This window comes from Crocodylus porosus, unplaced genomic scaffold (genome assembly GCF_001723895.1).
Source record: "Crocodylus porosus isolate Cpor-Errol unplaced genomic scaffold, CroPor_comp1, whole genome shotgun sequence".
Classification (NCBI taxonomy): Eukaryota; Metazoa; Chordata; order Crocodylia; family Crocodylidae; genus Crocodylus; species Crocodylus porosus.
Window position 1 is genome coordinate 70,042,081 of NW_017728931.1, and position 16,496 is coordinate 70,058,576.

A 16,496-nucleotide genomic window follows, 5' to 3' on the forward strand; every position below is an offset into this window, starting at 1 on the left:
CAGCCCTAATGTCTATGAAATCTATGAAACATATGGACAAAAATGGTGTCTCATAAACCTGGCATTTTACTACAAACCATGGTCTGGTGGGCCATCAGCACAGTGCCACCATTTCAAAGAAGAGGGAAAATAATTCCTTCAGAAATAAAAGTATTTTAAGAGAACTGCTACTCATTTGTGATAGCATTAGTAGTAGTAGTAGGCAAACACTGATCCTTCTGGATCATAGTGTATGTATGAGAGGTCATCCAGACCATTGTCATCCAGAAAAACTTAGGCAAGAGCATGGAGTAGTGGAGGCTGCCTAGAATCCAGAAAAAACCAAAAGGCTACACTAAGTCCATACATTTGGTGCCTCCAGGCCTGTAGTTATGTGTGTGTGTCCAGGAATGAAACCCAGGTCTCCTGCATAGCACACAAGAATTCAACCACTGACCCACAACAGCAGGGTGTGAACAGCATTACATTTATCGTAAAAGCAGCATTTTCTCTGAAACAGAGGCCTCTATGAAGCCTCAGAAGGCAAGTGGAGAAATCAACTGCATGAAAAATCTATAAAAATAATGGAAGCCTTTAGGATCCTGGTCCTAACATAGAACATCTGTACTACATTAGGGCTTAAATTCCATTTTACACACCCAACCACAGATATATGGGAAAGCTTTCTTTGGTAAAAGTAAAGAAACCAATTTCTGAATTTATTTTTTTTCTTCTTTTTAAACAAAACAAGAACAGAGATAATCATCAGAGTTAGTCAGAGGGGAAGAAGACCCAAAATACAGAGGCATGCCCAGTGGGTGGGAATGGAGCAGCAAAATGTTGTTTTATTCTGTTATATCCACTCCTCAGTAAAGTAGGGAGAGCAGAGCAGTGGACACTGGTGCAAGCTGGAGCAGGATGATAGTTACCTTAACTTATGACTTCCATTTTCCCCCAAGGGACCCTTCCAGCAACTTGATTTCAGCCAAGCATTTTTAGCTTTTTGGCCATACTCATCGTACCATGGAGCAGGCCTATCAAACTTCTGAAGGGCTGGGGGCTGTAGGTGCCCTGCCACACACCTCATAGGCCACATATCCCCTTCCCCTGGGCCACATACTGCATGGGCCATGCATAGTACCACATGGGCTCCCCTACACCAGCCATCTCATGCTAAATCATTGCCCCAGGTTACCCCTGAGCATCCTATCTGTGGTAATGCTTGGTCCCATAAGCTATGCCATGCTGCCCCTCACCAACCCCAGAGGCAGGAGCAGACAAGAGAAGAAGGGAAAAGGAGCCCAGGACTCTGGCAGCAGGAGTAGGAGCAGCAGCAGAAGCAGCAAGGAGGCCACGGGATATTATTTAACCCCTCAGGGGCCACCAGTTGGACAGCCCTGCTATAGCAGCAGGCTTAGTGGAAACTTGCAACACCACAAGATCAAAATAATATACGACAGAATCTTGTCACCTATTGAATCCTCAGGATTTTGAAGCATGACACAACAGCATAAGTGGCATAGCATTTGCCTTGCGAGGCAGAGGTCAGATATCCAAAACCTGTCTTTTCCAGGTGACCACTTATTAGACAAACATTTGTCAGGTCTCTTAGATGTGAATGATCCTAGCTTGACCAGGGAATGGACTAGTTCACATTCTGAGGTCTCTTTCTATGATTCTATGATGTTTGGATCAAAAAGTTGCCTTCTATGGAAATAACTTGGTAGAGAATGCCTAGTCAAATGTTTATAATCTAGCAAAATCAATTTTAATTTAGTGAAATGCAACCAGGAACTAAGAACACACCTATAATATGGATAACACTGTCTTGAAAAGGACTTTGGGGTCATAATAAATAACCACTTCCAAATGAGTTCTCAGTTCAAATCTGTAACAAAAGCAGCAAGTATAGGACAGGAGAAATACCAAGTAATAGCAGGGCAGTAATCTTGCCTCTGTACATGCTAATGATAAAAACCACTACTAAAATATAGTGGCCAATTTTGGTGTTTATACTTGAAGAAGGATTTTGAAATACCAGACAGCATTCAAAGAGAACCATAAAAATGATCCAGAGGCTGCAAAACCAACCTTAAGGCTAGGGACAGAAGTTGCACATAAACCAGTTTAAGTGATGAGAAACTGGTTTAAGTCTGTAACAGAACAGAAGTTCAGTGCACATAAATCAGCTGCAAAATGGCTGAAACTGGTTTAAGATAAACCTGGCTGAATGTAGTATCATACTTAACTGATTTGGGTCAAACCAGTTTATGAAACTTCTGTCCCAGACCCCTTCCTGGTTTAAGTTAAATCAGAGTCCCCCAGCATCCCAGCATGCTTTCCAGCCCTGAGTTGTGTTGTGCTCTCTGCTCCAGCAGAGAAGGGTTGTGGGGGGAGGAGGGGGAGGAAGGGACTCCCCCCACCTATCCCAGGCAAAACTCAGCTGGGGTCTGGGGCCAGATGTTAAACCCCACTTTCCCTGAGTACAGAGCTGCCATGCCCCACTAAACTTACTAAAAGTTACTGCTGGCTGCAACTGTGGGCTACAAACCCCAGAGATACATGGAAGCAGGAACAGGAAGTGATAAGCAACCCTGTGGAGTCCTGCTTCTGTGATTGTGGACTCCAAATCCCACAAACCTCAAAGGCAACAGGAAGAGGAAGTGAACACATTGGGTACATGCCAGAGAGCCATGCTCTAGTGCTCCCTGGCTTCTGGCCTGAGCCACTGCAGACATGTGGCTGCATTTCCTGAATCAAAGGTGAATGTGTGTACAGTTGTTTCTCAGTTTAATCTCTGCAGCTTAGACTAACCTCCAAAGACTGAATCTACTCACCATCAGTCAGTTTTTTGACTGTCTGTACTTAGCCTAAGAGTGATAGCTACGAAATTTAATCTAGCTTCTCAATAAAAAGTTGAGAGGTAACTTGATTGCTGTATTTATACCTGGAAAAGATATCTGATAGCAGTGAGAGTGCGGGAAACACAGGTTCAACCTTGCTGATAAAGGTATGATAAGATGCAATGGCTGAACATTTAAGTTGGCAAACTGAACCTTAAAATATGATATGGTTTTCCATCCATTAGGAGAATTAAGCTTTCTTATAGTTTAATTGGGTGTGTGGTAGGCACATCAACATATAAGTCTTTACAAGCTTTCTAAAGGTTTCAATCCAGTTTCTAGTAAAATTCTACTGAAGGTTCAGAATGAATAGCTGTTGTCATTTTTGGCCCTGGAATCTGGGAATGGAAGACTCTCCCTTTCTTCAGTATATCCATATAGAGGTTGTGGTGATTCCCACACCCTGTTCCCCTCCCTAGCCCCTTCCCTTCTCTCCCTCCTCCCCCCCGGCCGCCAGAATGCACAATGGCCACAGTTGGAAATGAGACAATAGACAAGACAGAGAAATTCTTTCAGAGAATAAGAGACATAAATCAGGTTCAAACCAATCACTAGATTTGGGCTTGGGAAGGAATTGTCCTCAGGTTTAGATTAAGAATCTGAGATTTTGATGATCTTTCACTTTCCTCTTTAGTCATGAACATCTACTGTGGTCATCACAGCAGATCTGAGTCAATCAGTTCCCTGAGAGAGCAGTTCTTTGGCCATTAGTCAGATCTTGATCCTTTCCAGTTCTCTGCCTGAGACACAGTTTGATCTTCCAATGGTTGAAATGCTTTAGTGTAACTAAAGGATTTAAAATTTAACATAGGATTATATGGGGAAATTTAAGATAATATGGGATACAGGAGGTTAGACTAGAAGATCTAATGTAAGGAATCAGAGGAGACAGTATCTTGTCCCTTCGCTACTCATGGATTTCTTTACACAAGGGAATCTTCATGCGGCCTCTTAAGATGACCCATAAAAATAGTTCCACTGATGTCATCTGGCCTACTCATGTCCTTATAGGTTTGAAGACTGGATTCCTGCCTATTACCTAGTGAAGTCTTTGAAGACCAGCTTTACCAATTGGTCACAAATTCTTTGCCACAAACTGAATTTGAAATCTGGTCCATAATCTGAAATGCCATGACAAATGAAATTTACCTAGAGATGCTTATGTTTGTTGCTCTATTAAAATTGTTAAATATTACCCTCCATCAAAGTTAACTTAAAAAAAATCACAATTATTTCAAAGTACTACCAAAGCACAAGTAACTGAAGAATAACACAAGCAAAAACTCCATTCACTCCAATTCTCTGTAAAGACAACCCTGCAACTGCCTATTGTAATAAACAAATCTTCCCTTTTGCTTAAGCCTAAATTATCTCCCAGTAAGCTAAATAACAAGGGTTCAGAAAAGCCTTACATTAAAATAAAATTACTAAGCAGTAAGAGTTGGGATACTCTGTTAAGAAAAAGGTTTGTAATAAACTTGAGAGCCAAGTCCTCAAAAGGAGGCGAAGTACAAACAAAAATGCTTGTGAAAGGCATGAGGAAAAGTCTTTCAACTGCCACACACACATCTTCCAAATAGAAGAAATAGTTCTTTTTTCTGATGGACTGAGCCTTAAATATAACTTTGAGGGCTCACTTTTCAAGCTGATGATAAAATCAATACCTGTACAGCCATGATGGAATTTTGAAGTTTGTGAAAAATGAAAGATGCTTTGTCCTCCTGAAAACCCCGGGAGATGCTAATCATGTGATTAAATGTGTATAACTCACTTGTGATATACCACACTGAAATCAAACAAGAAATTGGAATAATTTTAAAGGAGATATATTCTGCACTACTTGTTTAAAACCTGCTTAATAAACATCAGGCAGGTAGAGAAGGGTAATTCCTAGGAGAAGCAAACTAGGGTGGGTAGAATGTTGGTAGGAATTTGGATTGGTTTGGGAGTTATGAGGCAATGTCTCAACCTTAAGGGAGGTCTAGATCCAGTAGATCCTAATCTAGGAACAAATTGCATAGGTATAAATATATTACCATCATTTTCTTCTTAAAGATTACTGCCAACTAGACATGATTTTTGAGTCATTGCCAAGTCACAAATACTCTCACCAACTATGCAAGTTAGAATAGCCCAATTTTTTTCTTGAATCAGGATCAACTTTTAGAAAAAAGAGATTTCTAAAGAGTCTTAATCCATAAAGGTTTTTTTTTTCCTTTTTTCAGGGCATGTATACTTAATTGTTTCTACAGAACTATGCCCCTTCACTACAAAGGTCTTTCTCTATGGCTGAAACTGTAGATCGGATGAGAAGTCCTTTAATAACTTCTGATTCCCATTTAAGATCTACTGGCTTTTCAGCAGTTGAAATTCATCTGTTAACCAGCTGCAGCAAAACATTCTGTATGTTGTCTGTGGTCACAGAGACTCTTCAGGAGTCCAGCAGTAATGCTGTAGATTGAGGCATATTGGTTCTGACATTACTTTTGATACCCATCAGACCCAACTTCCATAGCTGTGCTGAAATCTGCTTTTTCAGTCCAATTTAGATAGAGGCTATATCTGAGAACTCTAGTTGTCTCTTTGGAATAAACTAGTAGATTTTAGGTCATTTAAACAAACACCAATTTATTCCTGTCTCTTGGAGGTACAAAAGCAGATGCTGGAATTCTATCAAAGGACTTGATGAACTAATAACCCAGCTAGAAGAAAGCATGTACTCTTCTGTCCCTAAAACTGTCATAAATTTTGATGAGATACAAACATGACAACACCAGTGCAACTCTCTGAATTGGTAGCTCTGTTATTCAATCAGAAAAAATGCATACTTGATTAGAATATCCATACATGTAGTTATTTTGCTACGTCCTGACCACATCGTTAATGACTATTCCCTACAATGGATATGATTGTTTAGAGATGTTCCATCTTAACTTTAGTTTCACCAGATAGAAGTTAATGTTTCTGATATTCAGGAAAGCCTCACTTTAACAATATTTTGAAATTAAAGTGTCTTTGTTTTGGCCAAAGGCATGGATTAAATATTGTTCTTTCATTAAAAAATTGATTATTTATTATGAGAGAACAACTGATTCTTTGAAACATCCGATTCGTGGCCGCATTTCAAGTTCCCACAGGTCTAGGTTAGTGTCCCTGGTAGTCTATAAATTAAAATGAGCCTCCCTTAGCTGTCTGGTGCATGAAAGGAGGGAAAAATCAAAGCCTCCAAGGATGGGGACTCCCTGAAATTTTCCTCTTCTGTCCCAGTGAAGATTTGTTAGGCTAGGAAGACACTGCATTTGTCCCTTCATAAGTTGTGTTCATCCCAGAACAAAAAGATTCTGGGACTGGCATGTACATACAACATCCTTCTTTCTAATCAGGTTTTACTTAGAAGCTGAATGCTATGCTGTTTTTCTGCCATTGTTTAAATTATAGGTGTACAGCTATCCTGGGACAACTGTACAGATGCACTTCGCAGTATTCTAGGATACACTGTTCATATGTCTTATTTGGAAACCTTTATTTTAGGATTTATTCCAGGAAAATAGACATGGATGTCTGTACAGCTGCATTTTCTACCAAGATAAAATGGTTTATTCCAGGAAAAATGGACTGTTTATTGCAGCCTTAGGCATCAAAAGGGCCTTTTATATCATCAATGTCCAGACTAAACCCCTATTCAACCTTCTCAAAATAATTTTCTGCTCCAGCAGCAGCATAACACTAAATTAACCTAGAAGTGTTATGCTTCAAACTGAAATCAATTAACAAATCTAGCTGCATGATGTCCACAGTTTGTAGCAGTTATAACAATTCTATAACATTCATGTATTGTCTCCTGAAGCTAAGTCATTCTGGCACATTCACAGTGTTTGAAGTTCCAGTAGAAAGCCAAGTTGTGATAAAACTTTGTCTGAAGTAATATAGCACATATATTTTCATGCATCCAAAGAATGCGGTAGAAGCAAAACAAGAGACCCCATCTTGTTGGCCTCTGAACCATGGGTAACTGGTACAAACACAATCAAATGTGGAGGCACCATTAGTGTTAGTCATCTGCTGTAAACATTCAAAAGCAGAAAAGCAGATTTCACAGGTGCTATCTTATGGACAAAGGGGTGGAGCTCTTATGGTGGCAAATGAAAAGTTCTTGTCCGAGTTTTTGTCAAACACTTCTCTAATCACGTATCAATGTTTTTGCCATGGATAGAAAGCAAGTTGGCAAAACTGCTTGATTTGTGTTCACAAATTCACCAGCTCTAAGCAAATTCTGCAAGAAGCACCAGCTTAAAATGCAGATATCCAATGGGACATTTGCTTGAATATTTTACTTTCAAAGCCTACCAAATCAGTTTTGTGCTGAACATACTGTAAAGTACAAAGAAAAGCAAGTGAGCTGACACCAGGACACCATGAACAGAAACTTTCAACCTTTATCTAAGGCATGGATTTGATAGTGCTCTCCTGTAATAACATATTTACTGAAATCCAGGTCAACTGTGGATTTAACATGACCCCACAATAATTAGACTCTATGCACAGAAAATGCATACATTTATGATATGTCCATACATAGAATATAATTATTGGAGGGTTGTCTTAAATTCCACCCCCTCACTCCCCCACCCCTGCAGTAGGGAGGGTGTGGTGAAGTAGTGTAGTGTGTGTGTGGGGGGGAATCAGGCAGTGGGGTAGGCATATGGTGATGGGGGTCAAGCAATTGCGCCCTGGCCCCTCAAGACCTTGTCCCCTACTGCCTGTCCCCAACACTTCCCATCCCCTCCACCTCACCCCACCCCACCTTCCTCCACTCCAGCACCCTCTGTTTTCCACAATGCTTACTCTTGCTCCAAAGCTATTCCTAGACAAGCACTCATATGCTATTCCTAGCCAAGAGGCTTTTCCCTTCCCACTGTTAAATGGGGTAGCAGCACTGCTACCTGCTGCCACCAGCCAGCTAGTTCACTGTGAAGGAAATAGAACATATTACGTATATTCAGAATGCCAGAAAGAGTAAATTTAAGGATAAACTCTTGAAGAAACAGCAGAAAAATACTTTCAAATTGCACAGTCTTTGGGGTCACTCATCTAGCCTGCTTGGAAAGATTGTGTTTCATCCCAGAAAAAACGATCACCTTAAAAGGGATTTTACGATAAGTACACATTGTAATGGAAAGCAAATATGCTGTTTTATGTTGTGCAATTTCAGTAGCCTTATGAGCAGAAAGAAGGTCTTGAAAGTTTATGAAGACACATGCATTTCTTTGTACATTAATTATATCACAGCTCTACTTCAATGCTGAATCACCTTCACAGCTGCCAAGCTGTTTGCAAACAAGACTTAACATTGGGATATTCTTTCACTTGGTCTGTTTGGTTTCAGCTTCAATACAAAGAGAGATGTATTCTCGTATTATATCAGAGAGGCTAAAGCTTTTCTTAAATCAAGTTACTGACGGCAGTTCAGGGAGCAGGGAGGTTGGAAGCTTAATGTGATCTTAAACTATCAATTACAGCTCTCAAAATATTTAACGTTTAGGAACTCAGCAATCCCATCTTTCTTGAACTATATTTCTTTGTGTTATAGTAGTAGCTGGAGGCTACAGTCAGAAATTGGGATGCCTTTGTGAGACATACTGCATATGCAAGAACATATCCTAAGAGTATTCATTATCTGAATACTAGATAAGCACTTTCTGCATTTTCCCCAAAAATATCACCATATATTTGTGTAAAGTCTACCATTTTATGTCTTTGTGGAGATTTCATTTTGAAATTCTGAGAATTTCTTTCCCTGGTTGAGAAGTTCATGGGTGTAGAACAGGAATGCTGGGAGAGTTGTATGCTGATCAGCATAGCGCATCTGTCTGGCTCTAAGCTCATGTCAATGGGGAATTCAGTTACCAAATATGTATCGTTATGAGTTCCCAGTAAAACAGATCCATGTGCTTTGTTCTGTAGCTCACTCAGGATACTCTGTGTTTAGTTGATCTGACAGTCAGAAATGAACAATACACTGGAATTATGAATTGTGCAGTCAATGTTTAGACTTTTGACCAGAAAACCAGTAATATTTCTTAAGGTTTGGTGATCCCTTCTCTCCAACAAGAGAATTCCCCAAATAGGTCACAGTTTTTTATTACCACATCACTGGTGATCTTTTTTTATGGTTCTTTCCACCCTCTCCCCAACATTTGGTTTTGATACACCCACAGCCCTCCGAACAACATAATAAAGAAACCAGACAGAATTTTTCAGTAGAAAACCAAAATCTTCTCTGAAAATGATATAGTAGAGAAAGGCTGAAGGTGTGATTTTGTAACATTTGAGAGGAGTACACTGCAACTCTGAGATGCAACCCTTCTTCCACTGATAAAGCATGTTCAGAAATGAACTTACGTTTGAAAACAATATCCACAATTTTCAACCCTTGCTGCCAAACGTTGGACACATTCCAAATAAAATGCCATGATTTTTAAGAGGACTCCCAATTCCTAGATGCTCAGCATCAGAAAGCCATGTAATGTCTCATTACTGAAGAAGACAAACATGCTTACATAGGTGTAAATAAGGAAACAAGCAGACAATGAACAGCCCTATTTTGGTGCAAGTTGAATACAGCATAGAATAACCTGGAAGCAGAGAACAGGGTTAAACCCAAAGCAGCGTAAGTTACTGTCATCTGTCTTCAGCTCATCCCAGGACAGAATGAGGATTTGGTCAGAACATAGGCAGCTGGGCCCATGATAGGCCCACTAAGAGTAACTTGGGGATTAGCACAGCAAGGCTGCAGGTTACCAGAGCCAAGAAAGGATGTCTAAGAGATGTAGTCTGAGGTGTAAGCCAAGGTCAGAAGCCAGGAGTAAAGAGAAATGGTGCCAAGTCCCAAGGAAGATCCAAGGAAGCCAAACTGAGTTAAGATGCCAGGGAAACCAGAGAGAACAGGGCCAGTACAAAGGTTCAGGGAAGATTCAAGTTCAGGGTCAGAGAAAGCCAAAGCTAAGTCAGCCACCAGAAGAACCAAACAGCAGTGAACACAAGGCTTGCTGGAACAGACTGGGGTTGTGTAGAAGTGTGCCTGCAGCCTGAGGCTATAAGTGTACTTACAGGATGTAAGTGGCATTTACAGCAGCTAACCTAATTGCAAGGAACTGGGGCAGTCATATTAGGTAGGGATCAGGGGCAAGTGCGACTATACAGGTGCTTGGCCCAGCCAGGCATGCCTCATCAATTGCCCTAATAGATGGTCACTTACTCAGGGCAAGTAGATTAGTCCCTAGTCCTCCACCACCTAATTGTATATGCTATAGTAATGCTTATATGTTGCTATATCTATGGGTCAAAAAGGGACATAGCCTGATGTCTCATTTGCACTACCACAAAAATTTTTCTGGCGGCATAAATGTTGACCTAATAGATGTTGTTATCCTGTGTTGCAGCATATCAAAGGAAAATGAGTGGCATAATAAAAGGCAGTAGACTCCACTGCTTTACTGCAGAAGACATCTTTTATTATTTCCCTCTGTGGCAGGAAAGTAGAACAGGCTGAACTGCTCCTACTCTCCGGCCACCACAAAGCACCTGCCTGTTTTACTCTCTTAGAGAGGTACCACATGGATTCTGGACTGCCTCTTCATTAGTAGGGAGATCACATAGTTCCTTGTCCTGCACCATCAAGGATGGCACAAGGGCTGATGTGTGTTTCTCCCAATGAAGTGGATCACCTGTACTATGATATGATGGCACAGCTGATCTGCTTCATTTGGTGAAGAAAAAGAAGAAAGAAAAAGCCTGCAAGAAGTTCACCAAGAAAGCAAGAAAAAGAACTGTGACTTACCTAATGAAGTGAATGTATAATTAATTTAGTGAGAATAATCAATTGTTATTATACAAAGAAAATAGTTAAGTGATTATTCAATGCATTATTCAAAGAAAACTAAATTTAAAAGGAGGTCTTAATGGTGATTAAAACAAAGAAATTAATTTGACCATCCTATTGGGTTCTTTTCTCTCCCATTCCAATTAAGTAATTGCAAATATGATGAAGGTGGGATTTCTATACACATGTATATATTAACACCTCACGTCTCTCTCGACTTCTACCATAATCCTGTACAAAGCAGACCACAAGAAGTACTTCCAAAGCCTAAGGTTAGAAATGAAAAATTGAAATCTTAAGTATTAACTAAAGCATAATCTCTATTTAATTTCATTTTAAATTGATAAATTAAGGAGGAAATAGTGAAATCAGGAAATAGTGAAATATTTCTCACATTTATAAGATGTATAGCTAACTTGTTGGCATTTATCTTTAATAACTGGAATGCTCTTAGACATACTATGGGTTTCCTACTAGGACTGTGGAATAAGTAAAAAAAAAAAAACAAAAAACAAAAAATCCAGAGAATCCTTTCCTAATTTTAGGATAAGTACAGCACCTGCCCAGTTTTGGCAGGTTGCAGGTTTTGGAGACTGCCGGTGTGGTGTGGTATATCTAATCCATACAACAGCTAGGCCAAGTTCAGCTTGAGTTTGCTTTGATATAAATGTGGAATAAACAACATTGAAAGCAAAAAACTATTCTGAATATTTGTAGATATAACTAGTCACAGTCACAGCAGTCTATCCCTAGTACTTGCCAAATTCTGATAGCACATCTGTACAGATGAATCATATCCTTTGCAATAAGGGCCCTTTGTATCTAAAGGGATGGAAGACATTATTTGTCCTTTACAATGCTAAAAAAATAAATGCTTTCCTCTATTTTATTCTAATCAGGTGATCTCTTCTATAGTGTTAAATGAATAATCTAAAATTATTAGACATTCCACTAGAATTTATGATTTTAGCATTTTAAATGTAGAAAACAATGTATCCTATATGTTTAGGGAAAAAGTAAGCTTGCTTTTGCTTTATATGACCTCAGAAACTAAAATTGAAGGAGTAAAGTAGGAAAATTTGTAATTATGAGAGACAGCCTACACTTCAGCAAACTTCATAATTCTGATGGAAGAGCCACCAAAGATTTTTGAGAGGTACCACTGAATTTGTCCTCAGTGGTTTCTGTGATCATAACATTTATGTGCAACTTTGCATGTGCATAGAACATACAAATTTGTTTTCATGAGGACAAATAAACTCACATACTTAGGTATTACCTTAGGAAGGTAGGGTACTACACTTTGTAATGCAACAAAATCAGATCACCATGCAAGAACAAATAGATTATTGCAGCCATTAAGCATGAGACTCAAAAGCATATGACTACACATTTCATAGAAACTGCACAGTGACATAAATAAAATTGCAACTAGTTACCTATCTTTTATTCTTATTATTTCAATTTTTGCACACCATCTCTACTGTTCATGTACTTAAGCTAGCTGGAACCAGAAGAGGAAATTAAAACAATATACAAAAATATACACTGTATGCCTGTGGTTCCCCACCTTCCTACCCAACTAAGATTAAATTTATTCCCCTCTAAATTTTCCAGCTGGGACTATATAACTCATATTTTCTGCCGTTTCTGTTATCAGTTTTAAACTACAATAAGAGGCAGTTCATCAAGTTAAATATTTTTGGTTTCTTGGGACCAATCACATCTGGAAATATTTTTTGTAAATGTAGCACAAAACAATCTAAAGCTATAATGATACAAATTAACTGTATACTTTGCATTACTTAGACACATGATTGGCTTAGTGTTACAAAGGTATAGCCAAACTTGTCAAAGCCTTTTATAATACTTATCTATTTTAAGCCAGAGAGTCTGTGAGGGAGGCAGATATATGGCCCATAACTATTCAATAGGAAACAGAAACTTAGCTGTCCTGCATTGGAGCATGCTATAATATAACCTTTAGTTGCCCACCCACAGGCAGCAAGCAAATCTAGGCCAAAGCTGTTAAACAATAACAAACAAAACTATGAAGCCTTTGACATGTGGCTATATTCACCATCCCCTTTTCCTGAGAGAGAGCAGTTCTGAAATTCCCCTCCCAGGAGGAAAGTTGTACAAAATATGAATATATCTACCTCTCTCTTTGCTGCGATTAACAAATTGAAACGGAGATGAAGTTCTACATGGCAAGTTAGGCTTTTTCCTTTAAAGGAGATATTTTGCCAGTAGCAGTTTTCAAATCCTTAATCATTCAGAGAGATTAACAGCAAGCCTGGAATATATGAGGAAATCCTATCTATCTGAAACTCACCATAATGCATGTAACAGTTTCCTTTGGTAGGATCCAGCTGAATAGCCTTCAAGAAGTACTTCTCTGCCTCACTCTTGCGGCCCTTAAAAAGAGAAAAATGCATTATTTTAACTCTGTCACCATGGCGCTATCAGCTGACAGTTCAGTTACACTTTCCATATTCCAGGCACTAGAGAAAAAAAATCCAATTACTATTATCACTAGATTTAACCTAAGTAAATATGAATGTTTAAGTGTTATAACAAGGCCTGTGGTTGACTGCTTTATGCTACAGATCTCCAGGCAGTGAGAGAAATATGTCCAGATCTATCAAAGTTCAGGAACTAAGGTAAAAGTGAAAATCCATTACAACAGATATTGTAAAGGAACTTCAGTGAACTGCAAACCACAAGCTACTTTTCCAGAAAAGTCATGGAAAGCATCACTCTGAAACAAAACTAAGGTATGAAAAATTAAATGCATTTATTCATTCACAGAAATAATATACATTGGCTACATCATTTTTTATTGTGTACACAGTGGATTGGTCAACATAAGATGATTTACTGTGTATTAGATTAATCTAATGCACAGTAAAGCATCAGTGTTTACACATGCATGGCAATTTCTGGGAATTAAATTAGCCTAATGTGCATAGATACAGGTACTAGAAAAGCGCACATTAAACTCATGTGCCAAAGCACACATGTAAATGCTTACTGGGAGCAAATTGCTCCTGGTCAGCCCAGGCAGCAGGTGGTCACAGGTTAGCCCTGAGCTCTGCGGGTGGGTGGGGAGCTGGGGATTGCTACCTGCCCAATTCCCAGACCAGCATCCCCAGCTCCCTAGATGCTTTGTGATGCTCCCAGCTCCATGGGACTCAGAGCTATTCCAGGGAGTTGGCAGATGGCTGGCCCCAGCTCCCTGCCTGCCTGGCAGAGGTCCCAGCTCCATGGGGTTCAGAGCTGCTCTAGGAAGTGGGCAGACAGTTGTCCCTTTCCCCACCAGTGTAGGCCTGACCCCCCTCCCCCCCCCATGCTCTCTGCCACCCTGGGGCTGGTACCTGGAGGAGCCTGGAGCTCCCCTGGCTGCTGCAAAGGGGCAAAGTAGGACAGGACAGCCCTGGATTTAACTACTCTCGTTGAGAGCAAATTTTTTCTCAATGTGTGCTAGGGGTGTGGTTTAATGCACCTGAATTTTCTGCACATAAAATTCAGGCACATGAGATATTTAATTATTAGTCATTTTCACACACATTAATGTCTGAAGTAACAGCTTTGGCTTCATGCATGCACATGCACACACTCACACATACAGACACCTGCAAAAGCGATAGATACTTTGTAGCCTGTAGGAACTGATCAAGTACCAATACTATGAGAAAACAGCCAGTTCAAAAACAGTTGTTAAAAGACTGTATCTTTGTTAATAAAGTCAACAGTCCCTTTTGTTTGCTTAACACATAAAGCCACTAAAGCAAAGAAACGCTATCAAGGAGGATCCAGAGGAAGTCTTGAAGTCAATAATCTTTCCTCATGGAAATGGGCATACAGGATTTCATCAATAATTCATCTTATCTGAAATGGTCTCAAACATTGGTCAGCCAACTTGCAGAGGCATTTAGGGCAAGGATGTAGTTGTCATGGGTGATTTTAATTACCCAGACATCTGCTGGGAGGAACAGTCAGCCAGGACTGACCGTTCCAGGAGGTTCCTAGCTGAGATACAGGACCTCCGCTTAATCCAGGAGGTGCACAGTCCCACCAGAGGAAACACCCTGTTGGACCTGGTCCTGGCCACAGGCGATGACCTGGTAAGGAGCCTCCAGGTTCTTGATCACCTTGGTGATAGAGATCATCACTTGCTGGAATTCATCATCCAGCGCAGCAAGACAGTAGCCCTAGACTTTAGGAGGGCCAACTTCAACAAGTTGAGGAGACTAGTGGGTGAGGCGCTGGGGTCCTTGAGGGCAGGGGAACTCAGTATCCAGGACGAGTGGTCGTTCCTTAAGGAAACGATACTCAGGGCCCAAGGGGAGTCCATCCCAACAAGATGCAAGGGGGGCAAGAGTGCCCGAAAGCCCCCCTGGCTCACCAAGGATGTCCGGGAATGCCTGCTTGCCAAAAAGGCGGCGTCCACCTGGTGGAAGGGGGGTACTATCTCCAAAGAGGACTATACCTCCTCTGCACGGGCCTGTAGGGGGGCTGTCAGGAAAGCTAAGGTGGACATAGAGCTAGGACTAGCATCCAAGATCAAGGATAATAAAAAGTCCTTTTTCAAATATATAGGGAGGATGAAGAAGGCACCGGGAAATGTAGGGCCCCTGCAAAGTACACTGGGCAATCTGGTGGATGCGCCAGAGGAGAAAGCGGAACTCTTTAACTAATTCTTCATGTCCGTTTTCTTGTGCAAGGACCAGGACTTCCCCGCTGGGATGCCAGATGGACTCGAGGGGAATGCCTCCAGAACTCAGGTTGGGGAGGACCGAGTTAGAGAGCTTCTGGAGGGGCTGGAACGTGTTCGAGTCAGCGGGTCCAGATGCTCTCCACCCCAGGGTGTGGAGGGAGCTAGCAGGGGTTATTGCAGGGCCCTTGGCATTGCTCTACAAGTGCTTGTGGTGCTCAGGCCAGGTGCCAGATGACTGGAAGATAGCTAATGTGATCCCCATCTTCAAAAAAGGAAAGAGGACCTGGGCAACTATAGGTCCGTCAGTCTTACCTCTATCCTTGGGAAACTCTTTGAGAAGATCCTCAAGGAGCACATCTGTGATGGGCCGGCTTCAGGGAAGATGATCAAGGGCAACCAGTACAGTTTCATTAGGGGAAGGTCTTGTCAGACCAGCCTGATTGCCTTTTATGATCAGGTCACAAAGGCAATGGATGCAGGTGTTGCCATGGACATAGTCTTTCTAGACTTCAGCAAGGCCTTTGACACCATCTCCCACCCCATCCTCATTAAAAAACTAGGCGACTGGCATTGATGCCTACACAGTCAGATGGATTGCAGATTGGCTCAAGGGTCGTATTCAGAGGGTGGTGGTGGATGGGTAATATTCGACCTGGGGGAAGTGGGCAGCAGAGTCCCCCAGGGCTCAGTCCTGGGACCTGCACTGTTCAATTTCTTCATCAGCGATTTGGACAACGGGGTGAAATGCAACCTGTTTAAATTCGCTGATGATACCAAAATTTGGCATGAGATGAGTATGCTAGTAGGAAGGGAAAGACTGCAACAAGACCTGGACAGGTTACAGGAGTGGGCTGACATAAACAAGATGCGTTTCAATACTGACGAGTGCAGGGTGCTGCACTTAGGCAGTAGAAACTAGCAGCACACTTATAGGAAGGGAAACTGCCTTCTTGAGAGCACGGAGGCAGAAAGGGATCTTGGAGTCATTATTGACTCCAAGATGAACATGGGC

At 41.0% G+C, this 16,496-nt stretch overlaps 1 protein-coding gene across 2 annotated transcripts in view; it reads right to left on the bottom strand.

Moving 5' to 3' along the window:
- Nucleotides 1-16,496, bottom strand: part of TMTC2 (transmembrane and tetratricopeptide repeat containing 2) — a 367,617-nt gene that overhangs the window by 50,024 nt on the left and 301,097 nt on the right. For both annotated transcript variants that reach the window (XM_019543135.1, XM_019543136.1), the window contains one exon: nt 13,100-13,181. In XM_019543135.1, coding sequence (XP_019398680.1) covers nt 13,100-13,181 — 82 coding nt within the window. The remainder of the gene's footprint in view (nt 1-13,099; nt 13,182-16,496) is intronic.